Source organism: Tinamus guttatus, unplaced genomic scaffold (genome assembly GCF_059628265.1).
Source record: "Tinamus guttatus ecotype Peru unplaced genomic scaffold, ASM5962826v1 Tinamus_guttatus_pri_ptg000408l, whole genome shotgun sequence".
Lineage (NCBI taxonomy): Eukaryota > Metazoa > Chordata > Aves > Tinamiformes > Tinamidae > Tinamus > Tinamus guttatus.
Window position 1 is genome coordinate 1,828,216 of NW_028288942.1, and position 16,766 is coordinate 1,844,981.

At 38.5% G+C, this 16,766-nt stretch overlaps 1 protein-coding gene across 1 annotated transcript in view; it reads right to left on the bottom strand.

The window, feature by feature from the left end:
- Positions 1-1,336: 1,336 nt before the first annotated feature.
- Positions 1,337-16,766, bottom strand: part of SLC22A15 (solute carrier family 22 member 15) — a 30,798-nt gene continuing 15,368 nt past the window's right edge. The window contains exons 3-12 of the mRNA XM_088531334.1: positions 15,310-15,442; positions 14,136-14,300; positions 13,637-13,766; positions 11,784-11,999; positions 10,421-10,561; positions 9,569-9,654; positions 7,376-7,496; positions 6,378-6,450; positions 5,008-5,196; positions 1,337-2,603 (exon numbers count right to left, since the gene is read on the bottom strand). Of these exons, the coding sequence (XP_088387460.1) occupies positions 2,517-2,603; positions 5,008-5,196; positions 6,378-6,450; positions 7,376-7,496; positions 9,569-9,654; positions 10,421-10,561; positions 11,784-11,999; positions 13,637-13,766; positions 14,136-14,300; positions 15,310-15,442 (1,341 nt within the window). The 3' untranslated portion in view covers positions 1,337-2,516. The remainder of the gene's footprint in view (positions 2,604-5,007; positions 5,197-6,377; positions 6,451-7,375; positions 7,497-9,568; positions 9,655-10,420; positions 10,562-11,783; positions 12,000-13,636; positions 13,767-14,135; positions 14,301-15,309; positions 15,443-16,766) is intronic.

The window sequence follows — 16,766 nt, forward strand, 5'->3', positions numbered from 1 at the left end:
CGCTAACTTTTACAGAAAAAAGAAATGTGGATATTTTCTTCACTGTTGTTTCTACAATTTTACATATATAATTTACAATACAAAAATGCATGAGTGGAGAGCTGAGTTGCACTATAAATTCAGGACAGTTATAAAACGCAATTCAACTCCTGCAAAATGATCTGACCTCTGATCTGTTAAAATATCCTACTGCTGCAATGAAAATTACATTGAAGTATGTCTTGGCATGACTAAGGCTGCAAGCACCACAAGTGACAATAAACCTGTGGAGCTGGGAACACTCACTAGCTACTGTCCAAACTGGGAGAAACACAGTAATCCCCCAAGAAACTTGAAGGCATGGCAGAATGCTAGTATTTGTAGGCTTGCCACTGTTTGCATCTAGACAAGCAGGTTTTTATATATTTGAAATCATAAACAACAAAACAAAGGAAAGCAAAAGCTATTTTTCTGGCTGTCCATAATTTGAAATGTGAATGCAAAACTTAAACAAACAACCAAACAAAAAACATCACAACAAAACACCTTCAAATGGAATCAAACTTTCCAAGCATTTCAGGTGACTTAGCTGCAGTAATGCATTCTTGCATACAGGAGGGCTAAATAAGGCAGAAAGAATATCCTGCAACAGTTTACAGCATCCTGCCACATCCACAAGAACTATGCAACTAACAAAAAATAAAATAAAATAAAGGGAAGGCTGCAGGCTGGAATTCTTCCAACGATTCCCGTAACGGCAATGTCAAGGAAGTCGCCATCACTGAACTGATGCATGGTGCACAGGGAATGAAGGTCCCTGCTTCGCTCACCACCAATGCCCAGGTAAAGCTCAGCCAAGCAGGGGTGCTGCATGCTAAGATCTGAAGTCTCTGGGCTGCTCTCTGCACTAACCAGGCTCGTTGTACTTTGCTCAGCTCAGTGTTACAGGCTCCAAGGGAACAAAGTTCAAGCTGCTTGCCATACACGTCAGATACTGTTTACTCTCATTTCCTCTCAGAGTAAACAAACTTCCCTATTTAAGTAGAATAAATTCAGCAGACTTCACTTCCGTTTCTTTATTATATTTTTAATTAAACCCAGGTTTAAGCTAATATACACAAAAAACGGCTAGCAACTCTGACAATGTACTTGCAGACATTCTGTATCACTATACTGGGAACTCCAAGTATAAAAGCTACAAGCATTTTATGGAAACCAAACTTCATAAATAGCACAAGCCAAATGATGACTGTAATCAAGAAAAACTTGATCCTTATAGAAAGGCCTCATCCTCATAGCTGGCAATATTTCATATGCTCATATTACATATTTCAGGATTCCACATCCCTCTAATTTCTAAGAAGTTCAGTGTGAACAGGAGAATAAAATTTTCTTCCTTAGCAAGGTCAAGTCTAAATAAATGCGGTCTCAAATAATTTTAAGAACTCTATCACACACAATAATTTAAAATAAATAATAGCAGCATTCTGGCAATAACCCCCAAAATGTAGCAGCAACCTAATTCTTCATACCATGTCAGCATCAAGTTTCTTCCAGAAATATTGACACAGCTTTTCCACAAAAATATGACGCAAATATTCTAGCACACACCTCATTACATGGGATGTGATAAATACCTCACTTGCGTTCCACTTGTAAAGTTAGTTCTTCTAAGAGTTTTATTACACTGCAAAGACAGAGAAGTTGCTGAGCTTCAAAACTCATGCCAAAGCAAGGACAAGGTTAACGTAAGCTGAACTATGTAGCAGCAATTTTGAGATGTAGGAACACATGGCAAACCTGCACATAAGGCAGCCAGAAAATAAATGCTTAGTGAAAGGAAGGCAAAAGAAATCAACAATGACCCATATGTCTACAGATTTTATGACTGGACTTTCCCATGGCCCCTCCTCCCAGCATTACTAACTTTGTGCCGATCTTATGACTAAGCAGCTGGACCCAGTAACCTTACAAAGTCTGTCCAAGTGCAAAAGGAGATACCATATGTTCACTGTTTGCCTCTCCCCTACTCAACCTCCTGAAACCATTTTAATGTACAGTTTCAGGAATTTGTTCTCACTGGAGTAGTAGAAACATCACATTGTGACCAATGTCATTCTACAAAAAAAAAAAAAAAAAAAGTGTATGTTTTCAGCTTTAGCTGTTTATGCTGACTCAGAATAAACCACGCTGAAAAGAAAATGCAAGTGTGTGCATTGACGACCTGTCCAAATGTTGAATAACTTTCTAGGTTTCAGAAACACATTATCCCTCCCTTGCCATCTCACCTGGCTTCAAACGCAGTCTGCATATTGACATCCTGAACCACAAGAATTTGAGCGGCTGTCACACATGGAAACCATCACTGGTGTAATGAACCTGAACAGTACTCAAAGCCCTTTCCTAATATAGGACAGACACAGGCACTAGTCCAGTTATGTCCCCTGAACAAGTGGTTCCCAATATTCTTGTCTTACAGCTGGACTGACTGGACAAGTACGAAAAGGCATAAAGTAGATCATCATTTCTTCTTTTCATTACTTGATCATATGGGTTTCTTCATCAGCATCGTAAAACTCCTCATCTTCACTTTCACTGCCTGCAGAACTATCTTTGTCTCCAGACTAGAAAGCAAAACAAAGTCATTGGTTAACAGAGAACCCACCAATGAACGTCAAAACAACATGCAAGCATGAAGAAAAAGAAAGAAAAAGAAAAAGATAGGTCAAATGACTTTATTAAAACAGCAAAAACGAGATTTATGTGAATCAAATCTGTGTCTCCTCGATTCTTCAAAATCTCTTGAAAAGAAATTGGCTTCTACTGAATGGACTCTGCTCCCTTCATCAGCACACTGTGGAGAATACATGCAGGAGCAGCACTGCTAGGATGGTTCCGAAGTGGCAGTTTACTCAGCTTCCTCACTTTTAACAACTTAAGTCTATTCCCTGGTGATCTATTGGAATAAATGCTCTGAACACATAGATTACTTGATTAGATAAAAGCTTTTAAATTATGTCACCATGTGTAGCATGGAGATGTTGCATTTCAAAAGATTCCTCTGCAATACTAGCCAAAAGTGTTACAGAACAGTGGAGAAAAAAAAAATCATATGTTCAGACAGCAAACTTTCTATTACAGGCGTATTTTACCCCAAAAAGTCATTTTAACTACATAATTTATACCATATACATAACCAAAAGCCAGCTCTTGCAGCTAAATCATTTCTTTCGGCCACTGTAATATTTCTCCATTGCCTAATACTAGCTATCCAAGTTTGGATTATCTTGCTAATCTAAACTGCATCTAGTTCTAGGATTTTTTTCCAGTATGCCTGCTTCCACCTTCAGACCTCTGCCTGCCTAGTTATATGTGAGGAGTGAGAGAAGGAAAAAAAAAATGGAAATCATATTCCTGACTGACAGAACTATGCAAGCAAAATCTGTAGCTTTAGATCTGTCTTCAGAGCAGTTTTGTTATAGCAATGTGTTAACTGCAAAGGAATTTCAAACAGTTTGAGCACTAAGAACTGTCAGAAGATATAAAGGGAATCATGTTATGATTTTTTTCTGAATTCCTAAAATTATTCAAGGAAAGTCAGGCTATTGCTCGATGCTGTCCAATTTGAACATCACATTCATGTATGTTAACAGGGGAAAAAAACATTCTGGGCAAGCAGCACGCATGCTATCCTGAAGGTGGTACAAAAGGACAATGGATTCCACAGGGGGAATTCAGGGTATGCCAAATAGATTTTACAACCTACTTATGGCAGCTCCACAAGACACCTCCACAGCCTTGTCAAATAGGGTTAATGTTTAACAGCTTTCCATTTTCTCTGTGCTTTCTTTGTTGGTAGCTTTAAAATAATCCCTAGAGTGTCACAGACATTCCAGACGTAACTTCACTGAAGTTACGCTATCACTCCAGGCTCCAAACTGGCTCTTTCTGTTTCTTTTGGTTTCAATCATCTGAATCCATCTGGGGAAGAAGGTTCCTGAAAAGCATTCTCAATTTTTTGTTTCTTTAGTGGATCGTGTTGAGGCTAGGATTTTTAAAAAGCCTGCAGAAATTCAAGCAGGGAAGATTTGAACCCGAGAAGACTGTTTGACATAAGTGAACCGAGTTGCGTGAATATTGATATGCAGACAATACTGGTTACCCCAAAGGGCTGTACTGACCCTATTTGATAAGAAAGGAAAATAAAATGTGATTTTTCTCCCTCTCAGTCAAAATATCTGAGGTGTTTGCTAGAATTGTTTCTGGTTAGTAAGCCATCTGCAAGGTTAAGTTGTAGTAACAACGTAATCATGTAAATAACAGCAGATATAAACTCGATGCAAGTGTATATGATGGATTTCTGTAGCCAGCAAGCATGTGGTGCCACAGCACATTACCTAGTATGGTTAAAAGTGTTTTATAAAATGTGCATGTAAAGTAGATAAAGTACAAAATTAACAGTTAACAGGGTTGCCTCTTTCAGGCTTAACAGCAGTTTTTGTCACCAAACTACTGCCTTGTCAAGAATTATTACAGCTAAACTTAGTAAACAAGGCAACATGTTTTTTTGTTCCTTTGAAAGGAAACAACTGCTCCAATTCTAGAAATAAATTTTATTCTGCCTCTGATTTCCGTGAAAATCGATCTATGATTATCTGTGAATCTCGGACTGTTTCACTAGAAACTTAAAGGGATCCTGCCTCAACTCACTCTAATGGGATAGACAACATTTGATTTCTTTAAGACTGACCCTTCCAAATGTTCTGAATAAGTGTTCTTATTCAATCTTTATCAATCTTTCACATTTAGAATTTAGGAACCAGGATTTAACATTAACCCTTACCTGGATTTAAACATCCACTTCCAACTTTACAGTTACTTTTTTCTATATCTATGCCATTCACAAAACAACAATAATCATCCACAGGCCAAGAATCACTGTCCTAATATAGTAGAGCCTGTGGCATATACAAGCTGAGAGCTGAAATAAATACACTGAAGAAGTACAAAGAAGAAAAATGAACATACCTGAGAGCCATCCAGTGCTTGCAATGACATGGCTTCATCACCCAATCTCCAGTATGTGCATACCTGCAGGTCTGAAATGGTTTCTAACAAAGGGCTGTTTAATGTCTCTGGCAGCAACAAGCTTAAAAGCCCAGACAGAAGACCAGTCACTCCAAACACAATGTATGGCAGAGACCACTGCACAGATTTCTGGAAACAAGAGCAGAATGGTTAAGCAGAGGTTGGCCCGTTCAGTTCATAGTGTATATTCAAGCATTTAACCTTTACAGCCATTCTCTCTGGCAAGTCCAACGAAAAAAAAAAAAGTAGCTAAAGAAGGTAATTGTTATGTTCTCAAAACCTCAAGTAAATGTTCTTAAAAAAAATTAAAAATAAGAAACTGATTTATTTTGTTTTCATGGGACCTCCTCAGAGATGATGCTCCAAGGTTAATGATTCTTACCTCCTGCAGTTCCAAATCCCTAGCAGATACAATGTAATGTAGTTTGCTGCATAAAAACAGCCTAAGTCTCTCAGAAAGACCTACACCAGCCTTTACTTTGCCTAGAGTAGCCTGGGAGGAGCTCTCACCTACCCCCACACCATTCATTCTACAGACCAAAAGGCTCAACGTGCTTGCCTGCACGTTGCTCTCTGCCTGCAGTAATAAAATGGAAGATGGCACAGAAAAAAAAGTATTCCAGATAAAATCTCTGTCACTTTAAAGGAATTCTCACCTGGTTTACGCAAGCAGTTTGAAACTGGGCCTTTATTTCACCTATATACACACCTGCCCATAAATTTAGAGGGAAAATAATTTTATGGTTTTGCTTCATCCCCATATTTGGTTCTTTGCCCTGAAAGGCTGCTGAAGTTTGTGCTCAGAAGCCTTGTGGGTATGTCAGGTCTCTAAAGCATTATCTTAGCTCAGTCAAAGATATAATGCCCTGCTGATAATTATAATCCACATGGAGTTAGTGAAGTGTAGTGACAGTAATGCTAACAGAAGCCGATCCAGTCTTCTCAGAAATAACAGTTTTGAACCTTTGTGCTTTACCATCTGAGGCAGCAAGTCTTCCAAATATTATATTTTTCTTTTTTTTGCTACTGCTCACTTAGGTTTTAAAATTGGAATAATCATCTTGGTATCTTGAAATGACAATACTGTTGAATTACAAAGGCTAAGTGCCCGAATTTTTATAGAGCTAAGGCATCTTCTGAACTAAATGATGGGAATCCTGTCTGATACACAGATTACATCTCAATGCCTTGGCCTACCACAATACTGTCAAGTCGTATATCTTAGGTCTTATCCCCACTTCTGCAGGTCTCTGATGCATGAGACACATAGAACAAAAATACAAATAAAGTAGTAAGAAGTTCAGACAAACCAATGAAGGGACGAAGGGAGCAATGATCCCACCAACGCGTGAAAACATGGAGCAGGCACCCATTCCAACATTCCTAAGAAGAAAATGACAGCCATTAATCAATTGCATTCACATAAGAGGAATTAAAAAAAAATTCTATCAACAAAGAAAACATTAGCTATGACTCTGATCACATTATCTGGCAAATAAAAGTGACATGCAACTGAAAGTAATCCAAGACAGAAATAATATCTATGCTCTGTGCTTAGAGAGAGGCAAAAGTCCCGAGCATATGCAGAATTCTAGCACATGTATACACAGAAACAGACAAAAAGCATGATTCCAATCAAAGCATCTCATCCATTTCTAAAAGTAAGGATGAATTCCCCTACCCCAACTGTATTTATCAGCAGATGTGCTAAAACATGAAAAACGCTATAGTACATCCTTGTTGGTGGCTGGTCATCAGTGGTCATACCTTGGAAAATTATCTAGGAAAATTGTACCAGCAGAAAAGATGCTTTTGCCTACTCTGTCACGACAAGCATGGAGCAGTTCCGTCTCTGCCAAATGAATCCTTACTCCCTTGCTCATATGTGCCTATGAAGCATCAAAACTTATTGACTGGTCATCTTCAGTGTTGCTAGTTATACGAGCATGAATATTTAATAGAGTTGTCCATCTTATAAAGCATTTAGAAAGTTAGAGATGTCACTCAAAGTAATTTTAACAACATTATTGTCATCCTCATCAGTGGAGAGATGTCTGTGTGCTCACTAACCATATAAAAATATTTTACTGGTGTACATGGAATACAATTATTCTGAAGAGCATCGTGCAAATTTGAGGGAGGCATAAGAAGTGAGAAGACAACAGAAGCAGCTTAATAATATGAGTCTCCATGCAACCATTATATTTAAGTGAAAACCTCAAACAAAAATGTGTAGTTAATATTTAAAAAGACACATAAAGTGTGATCACACAGAGGAACCACAAACACGAAGACTAACTGCCATTACCTTATCACCGTGGGATAGAGTTCCGACGTATAGATGTAAACAATGTTAAACGCAGCACTGATCGTCAGCTTTCCCAGCAAAGACAGAGAGCGACTATTCACCACTGCAAACACTCCTGTGTCTGACAGAAAAAATGGGACCCTTGTACAGACCATACAGAAATAGGTCTCAGTAATTACTTCAATCACACAACAGTATGGAGTGAAAATAAATCTACTGAAGAACTTGCTAAGAAGAACTAGCATTTTTCTATTGAAAACAGTATTTGTCAAAGAAGATCTGTATTTTCAGGAGAATTCTCAGAAATCAAGAGAATCCAAAGAGGCTTTAAGACAGCAATTCCAGAAGTCACCCAACAAAATTCATATTCTGTGGTTAGAGATGTGCTCTCTTTATTCATGCGATTTGAATTGCACAAAGAAGAAAACTCTCCATAAAACACATTGTGAAATGTAATCATAAAAGTATTCCAAATTGAAGGCAGACTTGTCCCTAGCCTAAAATTGTTTGCATTCCATTAAATATAATCCAACCTTGAAAGGCTAGATTAAATGACTGGACAGACCCAAAGATTACAGTACTGAACTAGTGTTCAAGGTAGAAGAGAGAAGCCATTTAAAGCATTTTTGCTCCTTAGAATAGATGTTATCCATGTTCAAATATTACTGAGATTTATTTATGAGTTTTGTTTTCAAAGGAGAAAGTGTTCACTGTACATACTTGTGTTTCTATATTTTAAACATCTAAAAACAAGAAGTGAACATCAATCTTTGGAAAAAAACCCACATATTTTAGCATTTCTTAAAGACCCCTTGGTTCAGGAGATTTCCAAAATGCTCTCTGAATGATGTGGCCACATTACAGAACATAACTACAAACTTCTTGAACTTTATTGAGCAGCGAGAACAGAGAAATCTGCCCAAATATGTATTTCTTGAGGTCTTTTGACACTAGGCTTTTACCTAAAGATGCACAAGACTGATGGGTACTGTCAACACTGTTCATTTGGCTAAAGAGAGATATCCCAAGCAATATCATTCTTTGAGATTAAGCAGAATTCAAGGCATTGGAAAGGAGTGACTGATTAGATCTAAATATAGGATGGAATCCAACGTCAAGTGGTAAAAATCCAAAGCTTTTTCAATAGCTTTCTTTAAGCTCTTAGAATCACAGAATGCTTAAGGTTGGAAGGGACCTCTGGAGGTCATCTAGTCCAACTCTCCTGCACACGCAGGGTCACCTAAAGCATGTGGCACAGGACTGCATCCAAGCAGGTTTTGAAGATCTCCAGAGAAGGAGACTCCACAACCTCTCTGGGCAGCCTCTTCCAGTGCTCTGTCACCCTCACTGCCGAGAAATTTTTCCTTAAGTTCCTGTGGAACTTTTGGTGCTTCAGTTTCTGGCTATTTCCTCTAGTTCTGTCGGTGGCCACCACTGAAAAGAGGCCAGCACCTCACTCCCTCCCTTGAGGTACTTATAGACACTGATTAGATCCCCTCTCAGCCTTCTCTTCTCCAGGCTGAACAGGCCCAGCGCTCTCAGTCTTTCCTCATAGGGCAGATGTTCCAAGCCCCTGATCATCCTTGTGGCCCTGCGCTGGACTCTCTCCAGCAGCTCCACATCCCTCTTGTACTGTGGAGCCCAGAACTGGACACAATACTCCAGATGTGGCCTCACCAGGGCTGAGTAGAGGGGCAGGATCACCTCCCTCGACCTGCTGGAAACGCTCTTTTTAATGTACCCCAGGATCTCACTGGCCTTCTTAGCCACGAGGGCACACTGCTGCCTCATGGTCAATTTGTCGGCCACCATGACGCGCAGGTCCTTCTCTGCAGAGCTGCCTTTGCAGAATGTCGGTCCCCAGCCTGTACTGGTGTCTGGGGTTATTTCTCCCCAGGTGCAGGACCTTGCACTTGGCCTTGTCGAATTTCATGAGGTTTTTCACTGCCCAGTTGTCCAGTCTGTCCAGGTCCCTCTGGATGGCAGCGCAGTCCTCTGGGGTATCAGCTACTCCTCCCAGTTGCGTATCATCAGCAAACTTGCTGATGTCTTCCTAGGAAGACTGCTATTCTGTGTCTTAAATTCTCTGGCTTCACAGTGGAGACACTCATGTGCATAAGCTAAGCAACAAACTCTTTAGAGTGTAGAATATGTTTACAACCAAGTATTTCAGAAACAAAAAGAAACATTTACCTTTCTTTTCAGGAAGAAACATGACAATAAGACAAGCCAGGCCTCCCAGAAACAGAAACGTACTCAAAGTTCGCTTTCGACCAAACCTGATGAACAAGGATAACACATACCTGAGAGTTTTACTCTACACTGCAGGGCTCTAAAACTTTGTAGTCTTGTTATCTGCAATTGAAAGATGCCAAATTCCAACTCCCATGAATACTTCCTTTCACCCATATTTTTTAAACAAACTTCTATTCCTCTCTTAAAATCAGCACTATGAAAGCTTCATGTAGTGGGTGACAATTACTAGAACTTTGACTTGCTTTCTGCTTTTTGTGCCTGTGTGTAAAACTGGTCAGGGGATGTGCAGAGGAGAGACTAGGAAGCAAATTGCATTAAAGTGAGAGACAAGAACTCCCTGACTCAATAAAAGGCTAAATATCTAAATCAACATTTCTGCTCAGCTACTAGAGCACACAGAAGCTCTTACAGGAAATCACAGAGCATTAGTAGCAGCAGATTTGACTTAACAGCGAGTGTTACAAAGCAGAGGTGGGAAGAATGCCATCTTGTGTTAACATGCAGTCAGCACGACTAGGTGTGATTTAAGAATTAGCCTCGAGTCAAACTTAGACGATTAGTGAGGGATAAATGAACTATTTAGAATAAGAAAGTATGTGATACAAAAATCTATAATTGGCACTTTCACACAGAAATACATTTCCCCAGGAGGACATAATGAATTAAACTAAAACAGAAAGCTCCAAACAATGGAAATAAGCCAGGAGATCCAATACGCTGGAAATTTATCTTAAGAATTTATCTCAAGTGAAAAACCACTCTGAAGGGGTTAGTGAATTACCTACTTACCATTTTTGGTTAATCAAGTAAATACAGATCGGGTATGCTGGAATTTCTATCAACCCCGAAAGGGCTAAATTGGTGTAAATACTTCCACCTAAGTCACCTGCATTCAGGGTAAGACCGTAGTATACCAAGCTGCACACAAACCTATAAAAGATAGGAAAAAAAAAAAAAAAGAGTAGTAAAACCAAAGTAGCAGCTTTACCTGACAAAAGGGCATTGGTCTGGCACAATGTACCACACATTATATTTAGTATTTCAGAAGATAAGCTAAAAAAGTTTCTACATAAATATGTAATGCTTTCCATGGAAAGAAACCATTTTCTCAACATAAAGCCAATTCCTGGGTTTTTACTCAGTTACACTTTAGAAGTATATAAACCAAAATGAAGTTATAATACTATCAGGAGTGCATGATTTGACTTTTGAAGCCTGATAAAACAAAGGACAAAGATGTAATTTCTCTTCTGCCCATTCTTGTCCAGCTATGCATAACCCCTTTTTCAAACATGTTAGATGACTTCTGCCTGCCTTTAATTTTTTTACTGTTGTCCAGTTTTTATTAATTTTCCAACTGTTTTTCCCTTTTTTTGTAACTCTTGAATTCTTATTTAAGAAAACAAACAAAACTATTCTGCACTAAGCATTTGGAACAACAGCAGAAATATAGCTCCATGTTGCGTGATGAAAAAATGAATGCCTCTTCTTTTTTTCTTTATGAAGGCCTCTTTCCCAAATATATGGGCAGTACAGTCAGAGGACTCGCAGACCATGTATGTTATCCATTAAGCTTAAAGGGGCAGCAAAAGAGCTCAGGGTTAACTTAGCTACTCAAAATACAATGCACACTTTTGGAGAGTTATATTTTTAATACTGAGTTTAGGAAGCATTATACAGTCCTCCTCTGTAATATAGTAGCACTTGGAAGCACTTTTCTTTTGAAAAAATGTACACACTCATTAGATGTTATAGGCCACCCACTTGCTAATGGGCTCCTTACATACATTACTGAATAACTAATCGAGGTGACTGGAAGCACTGGCACATAACCTTGGGCCAAAGTGGAGGCAGCATGACTAATTTTGGCAGCCTGTGAGGATCAGAGAAGAGGTAGTTCTTAACTATTCTGAGGCTGGAAAAGCACGGCAGAAATGCAAAGACAGAGTACCTCAGGACTACTTTGTAAAAATGCCTTCAGATTAGCAATGCACCAAGGAGTTTTTATGAAACAAAGATTCTTTTTATGCACAGTGTCCGCAATAAAGATTGTGATTGTATGACATGCAAGAGTTGATTCTCAGCAACATTTTCTCAAAGATTTTAAGAAGCAAAAAATAGCACAGCTGGGCCTACAAAGTATTTCAAGTACCAGATGAACATCATGATCAAAGTGCGTCCCAAGAGAATTCTGTATCGGAAGAGATCCAAGAAGCTGCCGGCCTCTCTGGGGCTCCTCTCTGCTGGAAGTTTTAATGAAAAAGTGCACTTCTGCTTACGGTTCCTCTTCGCAATGAGGTAGAGGGCATCTTCTGCTTCACTCAGCCGACCTTGTGAATACAGCCAACGGGGGGACTCTGGAATGAATCTGAAACACACACATGCACACACTGCAGAGCGTTTTAGGGCCCTTCTCTTCTACAAGGCTGGACTTGCCTATGGAAATAAGGCTGAAATATGTTCCTGTATAACAGTATTTTGGGTTTAGAATTCATTTATTATAAATATAGAGAAAGCATGCTGTAAAAATGCTCAAAATTTCTTGGTATTTAACTTGTATGTATACATTATTTTATTTTGCTGAATATTACACAAGTTACAACATTATTAGGACTCTGTCTCAGAGGAATGTAAAGAGCCACCACACTACTAAGAGTGAACAAGAGGCTTCTGTAACACCAACTAGTTGCCTCATCTTCCTCATGCTCTAGCATTGTCCTGAACTCCTGCCCACAGACAGTGAGGCAGCAGCTGCACAAAAGCCAAAATCTTGTTCCCATGTGCAAAGTTCATTTGAAGGATCTCATCTCCAACATTACCTGAAAAACAAATAATCTTCTACTATTTTCAGATGCCCAGAACTAACTTAAACTTCAGTCTTTTCACAGAAGCTAAGGTTTTTGTCTCTGCCCAGAAGGGGCATTCTTCCCCTAAATTAAAAAAAAAAAAAAAAAAAAAGTGATTCTGTGCTTACTAGAAAGACTAGCAAGGAACATTTTTTTTTTGGCCACAATAAAAAAAAAAAATCCAGCAACATTTTCTTTCAAGTAAGGCAGGGAGGGAGGGCAGTGTGAAATTTGGATTCAAAAATCTTTACTGACTGTAAGACAGGTCTCTAAGCACAGCTTTGAAGTTCTGTGCATAAAAGACCTCCAAAAAATTACATATCATACCATAACCTGAAAGTTTAAGGCCTTTTTTTTTCCCACTCCCAAACACCACTTGAAATTTCAGAAACATCAACTCTGCTTTAACCAAGTAATCATGCTCTAAGATTTCTCCCTGGCAGGTATGAATTTGGATGGTTTCTGGAAAGGTATGTTGACTTTTTAACAAAGAACTCTATTCTGAAAGTTAGTTACTGAAGTTAAATATATGTTGGAAGGAAAAAAAGCCTCAAGTTTAAAGACTGACTAGATTTCCTTTTTTTTCCTCTTCATGTCACATCACACGCCTTTCAATGCAGATATCCATAAGCACAAAAACCCCACTCCTAAATAAACAAACTTTTCATCCTATTCTTTCCTAAGCAGTAAGTTCAGAAAATAAAGCTGCCCATTCTTCCCTTTTGCACATCACCTTAAGACTATATGTACAACATTGATGCTGTTCTTTCTGTGTAAGCACACAGGCAGGTTAGTAGAGAAACATTGTGTTATCAGAAAATCACAAAAATGCTTCCATATCACTCAACATGCATCCACAGTTTGTTGTTGCAGATGTGTAGCAGACACTTTGGAGCATCTACATAGGCCAGCTGGAGAACAGGACTATCACACTACAGATAGGTCTACAGTAACAATGCACATACAACAGAACATCTACTTACATTTTCAGATAATGCAGCACTGCTATATAGAGAAAGAATAGAATATGCAGTGGAGGTTAAAAGAAATACTTAGTTACACCACATCAGATCATCCTAGAAAAACTCCTTGACCTATTTGGATTTTCTCTCATATTTGATATCTTTTTTGAGGAAGTCCAGTTTAAAAAATAACTTACAGAGACAGGAGAAAGACTACAGTTCCTTCCAGGTTAACCACAACAGCCAGAGTCCTCCAGGAACGAATGAAGTACCCTAACAGGGCATACTGGGCAATTCCCACAGCAAAGAATAAGCCACCAATGGATCCTAATACATGACAGGAACAAACAAACAAACCAAAAAAAAAAAAAAAACAAGCAAATATTATCACTCCTCCAAGCAACATTGCTAGCTCTCAGGATCAGACACAAAATACTGAGTGGGTTTTTGTTAATGAAATTGTAACAGAGGAAAAATAATAGCTATCAGATCAAACATATATTTTGCATTCAAACACTACACAAGCTCTGTTTTGCAGAGTCCTAAATGCTGGTAGATTGAGCTCAACCATCATGAACCACTGATGGGGTATTTAGCTGTGTAACAGGCCCAGGGGATTTGCTTTGGTGTGTTTTAAGTGCCACGAAAGGCAGAAATCTATAAATTCTAGCAATAAGCACTGTCACTCAAACTCACCTGCTAATGCCCAGTAGGCAGTGCCCACACACTCGTTCAGCAGTACGAAGGCCACTAGTGACATCCCACCATTCATCACCCCAACCAAGAAGCGAGAGATGGCAAAGAATTCATAGGAAGGTGAGAATCCATTTGCAATGGCAAACAGGATGTCAAGGGCAAAACCTGGAGAACAAGGCAAATGGTTTTAGTTCAGAAGAATATCCAAAGAAAAACAGAAGCAGCCATCAGTGTTTTTTACTTGATGCTCAGTGACACCTGTCCTAAGTAATCTCATTGAACTGTAGAATGCTGCTGCTTACCACAGATTTGGGCAGAAATGTATCCCACGGCTATGCCATAAATGAAGGGAACACAAAACGAGTGACTGCTGGTACATGATTCACAGTGCTAAACTCTTGCGTTCATTTCACGGCAGTCAGTTTTTCACATCCTCGAAACTACTGCATGTCTTCAGTTAAGATGGTTTGATATTTATCCCCATACAGAAGTCAGACTAAACATACGATTAAACATTTCCCCTCATTCTTGGAAAGCAGCCCATCATGGGGTAGCACACAGCTCATCAGCACTGCATACAGACCCCCCTTCATTTGCTCTGAATGAACAAGGTTATTCAGAGTAATTTGCTTATTTTTTTAATTGCAAGTGCTCACTCACTGACTGACAAGTCAGCTTTACAGATATGTACAGAAAATATGAAACTCCAGAAAGTGTTAAGTCTGAAGATATCAATAAATCTTACCAATGATAAAAAACATTGAGGTTTACAACTACATAAAAATGAAATCACATAGACAGGAGTAAAGGGTACAGCAAACAAGTCATATATCTAACAACATTGCTAATAAATTAGTATAAATACTAACTCTAGTCTGCAAAGATACTACGTGCATGACTACCGCCAAATGGACTCAACTTTATGGTGTAAGATATTATGGTAAGATTCCTAAATCTAGAATATCCCCTAGACATTCAGGTGCTGATTTAAATAGACAAATATTAATTACTTGTCCTTATGTTCCTCTAGTATATTGAGGAAGAAAAAGAACAAAAAACATAGCAGATGATTCACTGCTATGTATGAAGCTCTCTTCTCACACAGAATCTGAGCTCTTGCCATGGATCATCAGAGACAAGACACCAACACATTTTGTTAGGTGGCATTGGTTACCTGTAAGATAGACTTTCTTCCTTCCGAAGCGATCTGAGAGCTGGCCAAAGGAAATGACTCCAACAAAAACACCACTGAAGAAGAAAGAACTGGCAGCACTGACTTTGTATGATGTGTTGCCAATTAAAAACCACTGGAAGGAGAAATAAAAGGAATGTTAACTGAAGTACTAAAGGTTCACAAGCAGATAATACTTGCTAAAGCATTACAAACTTTAAAGGATGCCAGACTTTGGCAAAGCCTGCTATGCATTATTTTTGGTCAATTAAATAATAGCCACTGAAACACAACTGCGGTCTTCAGACTCACTGTGGGTATTAACCAAGAGCATAGTTTCTCCTTTAATTCGGAACTCAAGGATAGAATCCTCATGATTTTTTTTTCTTTCACTGAAACACAATATTTCTTGCTTGGCAGGTAAGTTGATGATTATAGCATTTTTTTCCTTCAATAATATCTTGCAATCTCCTCCTCAATCTTCTCTGCTCCATCAAAACCCCATTAGATATCCTTTCTAGCAAAACCCCTATGATTTCAAAATTCAGTCATAAACTATCTTACCATAAGGAGCAGAGCCATGCAATTAAAGCTGACAAGATTAGAGGGCTAGCAAAACAAAATCCTTCAGAAACACTGTGAAAATTACTTGCCTAACCCCATATATGCTTCATTTTGAACTGTTGCTTAAATGGTGAGGTATTTACTATTATGGTCCATAATGTGGCCATAAATCAAGACTCTGACAAAATTCACTTCTAAAACTAACCATGTGATCAAAAAGATCAGTGTTTGAAGTCTCCCTAGATTTAAAACACAACTGCCAGAAAAATATATTTCTATAGTAATAACATATGATGAGAACAATTTTATCTTGAAACAGCATGGTCAGTCTACTTTATAATAGCTACCTAAATCATGCCCTCATTTTTGATATAAACGTTAAGGAAGACTGTCAGCACTGAAGCTCAGCCATGTTAGGTATTTTCTGCACTATTCTGAGATCAAGGGATAAATTTGCTTATGGTTAAGAGGAACTTATCCTGTGAGTTTATTTCAATGGCTGGGGCCCTTTAAGGGACTTGAGACTTTCCTCTTCTATATGAAGCACATTGTACAAACCCAGAAGAGCTCATAAATTGAGCATTATTGAATCAAAATATTTCTCAGAGTAATTTTTAGTGGCTGCATTATTAGTAAGTGATGCTACAAGATAAGCAGATAAGCTTTAAGAAGATGCTTCTCTAATGCAGAAGAAGTACCCTTATAAATCAGGCATGAAACAGGATATTCATCAGATTCGCCAAAAATAAAATCCTTTTTTTTCCCCAAAAAAATACACAATGCTTGTAATTATCAACAAAATATTTTCCAAATATGCAACACACAGGACTAGTGAATTCTGAACAAAGCACATTTCAACAGTTGGATATAGGAGAGACAACAGAATTTTATAAACA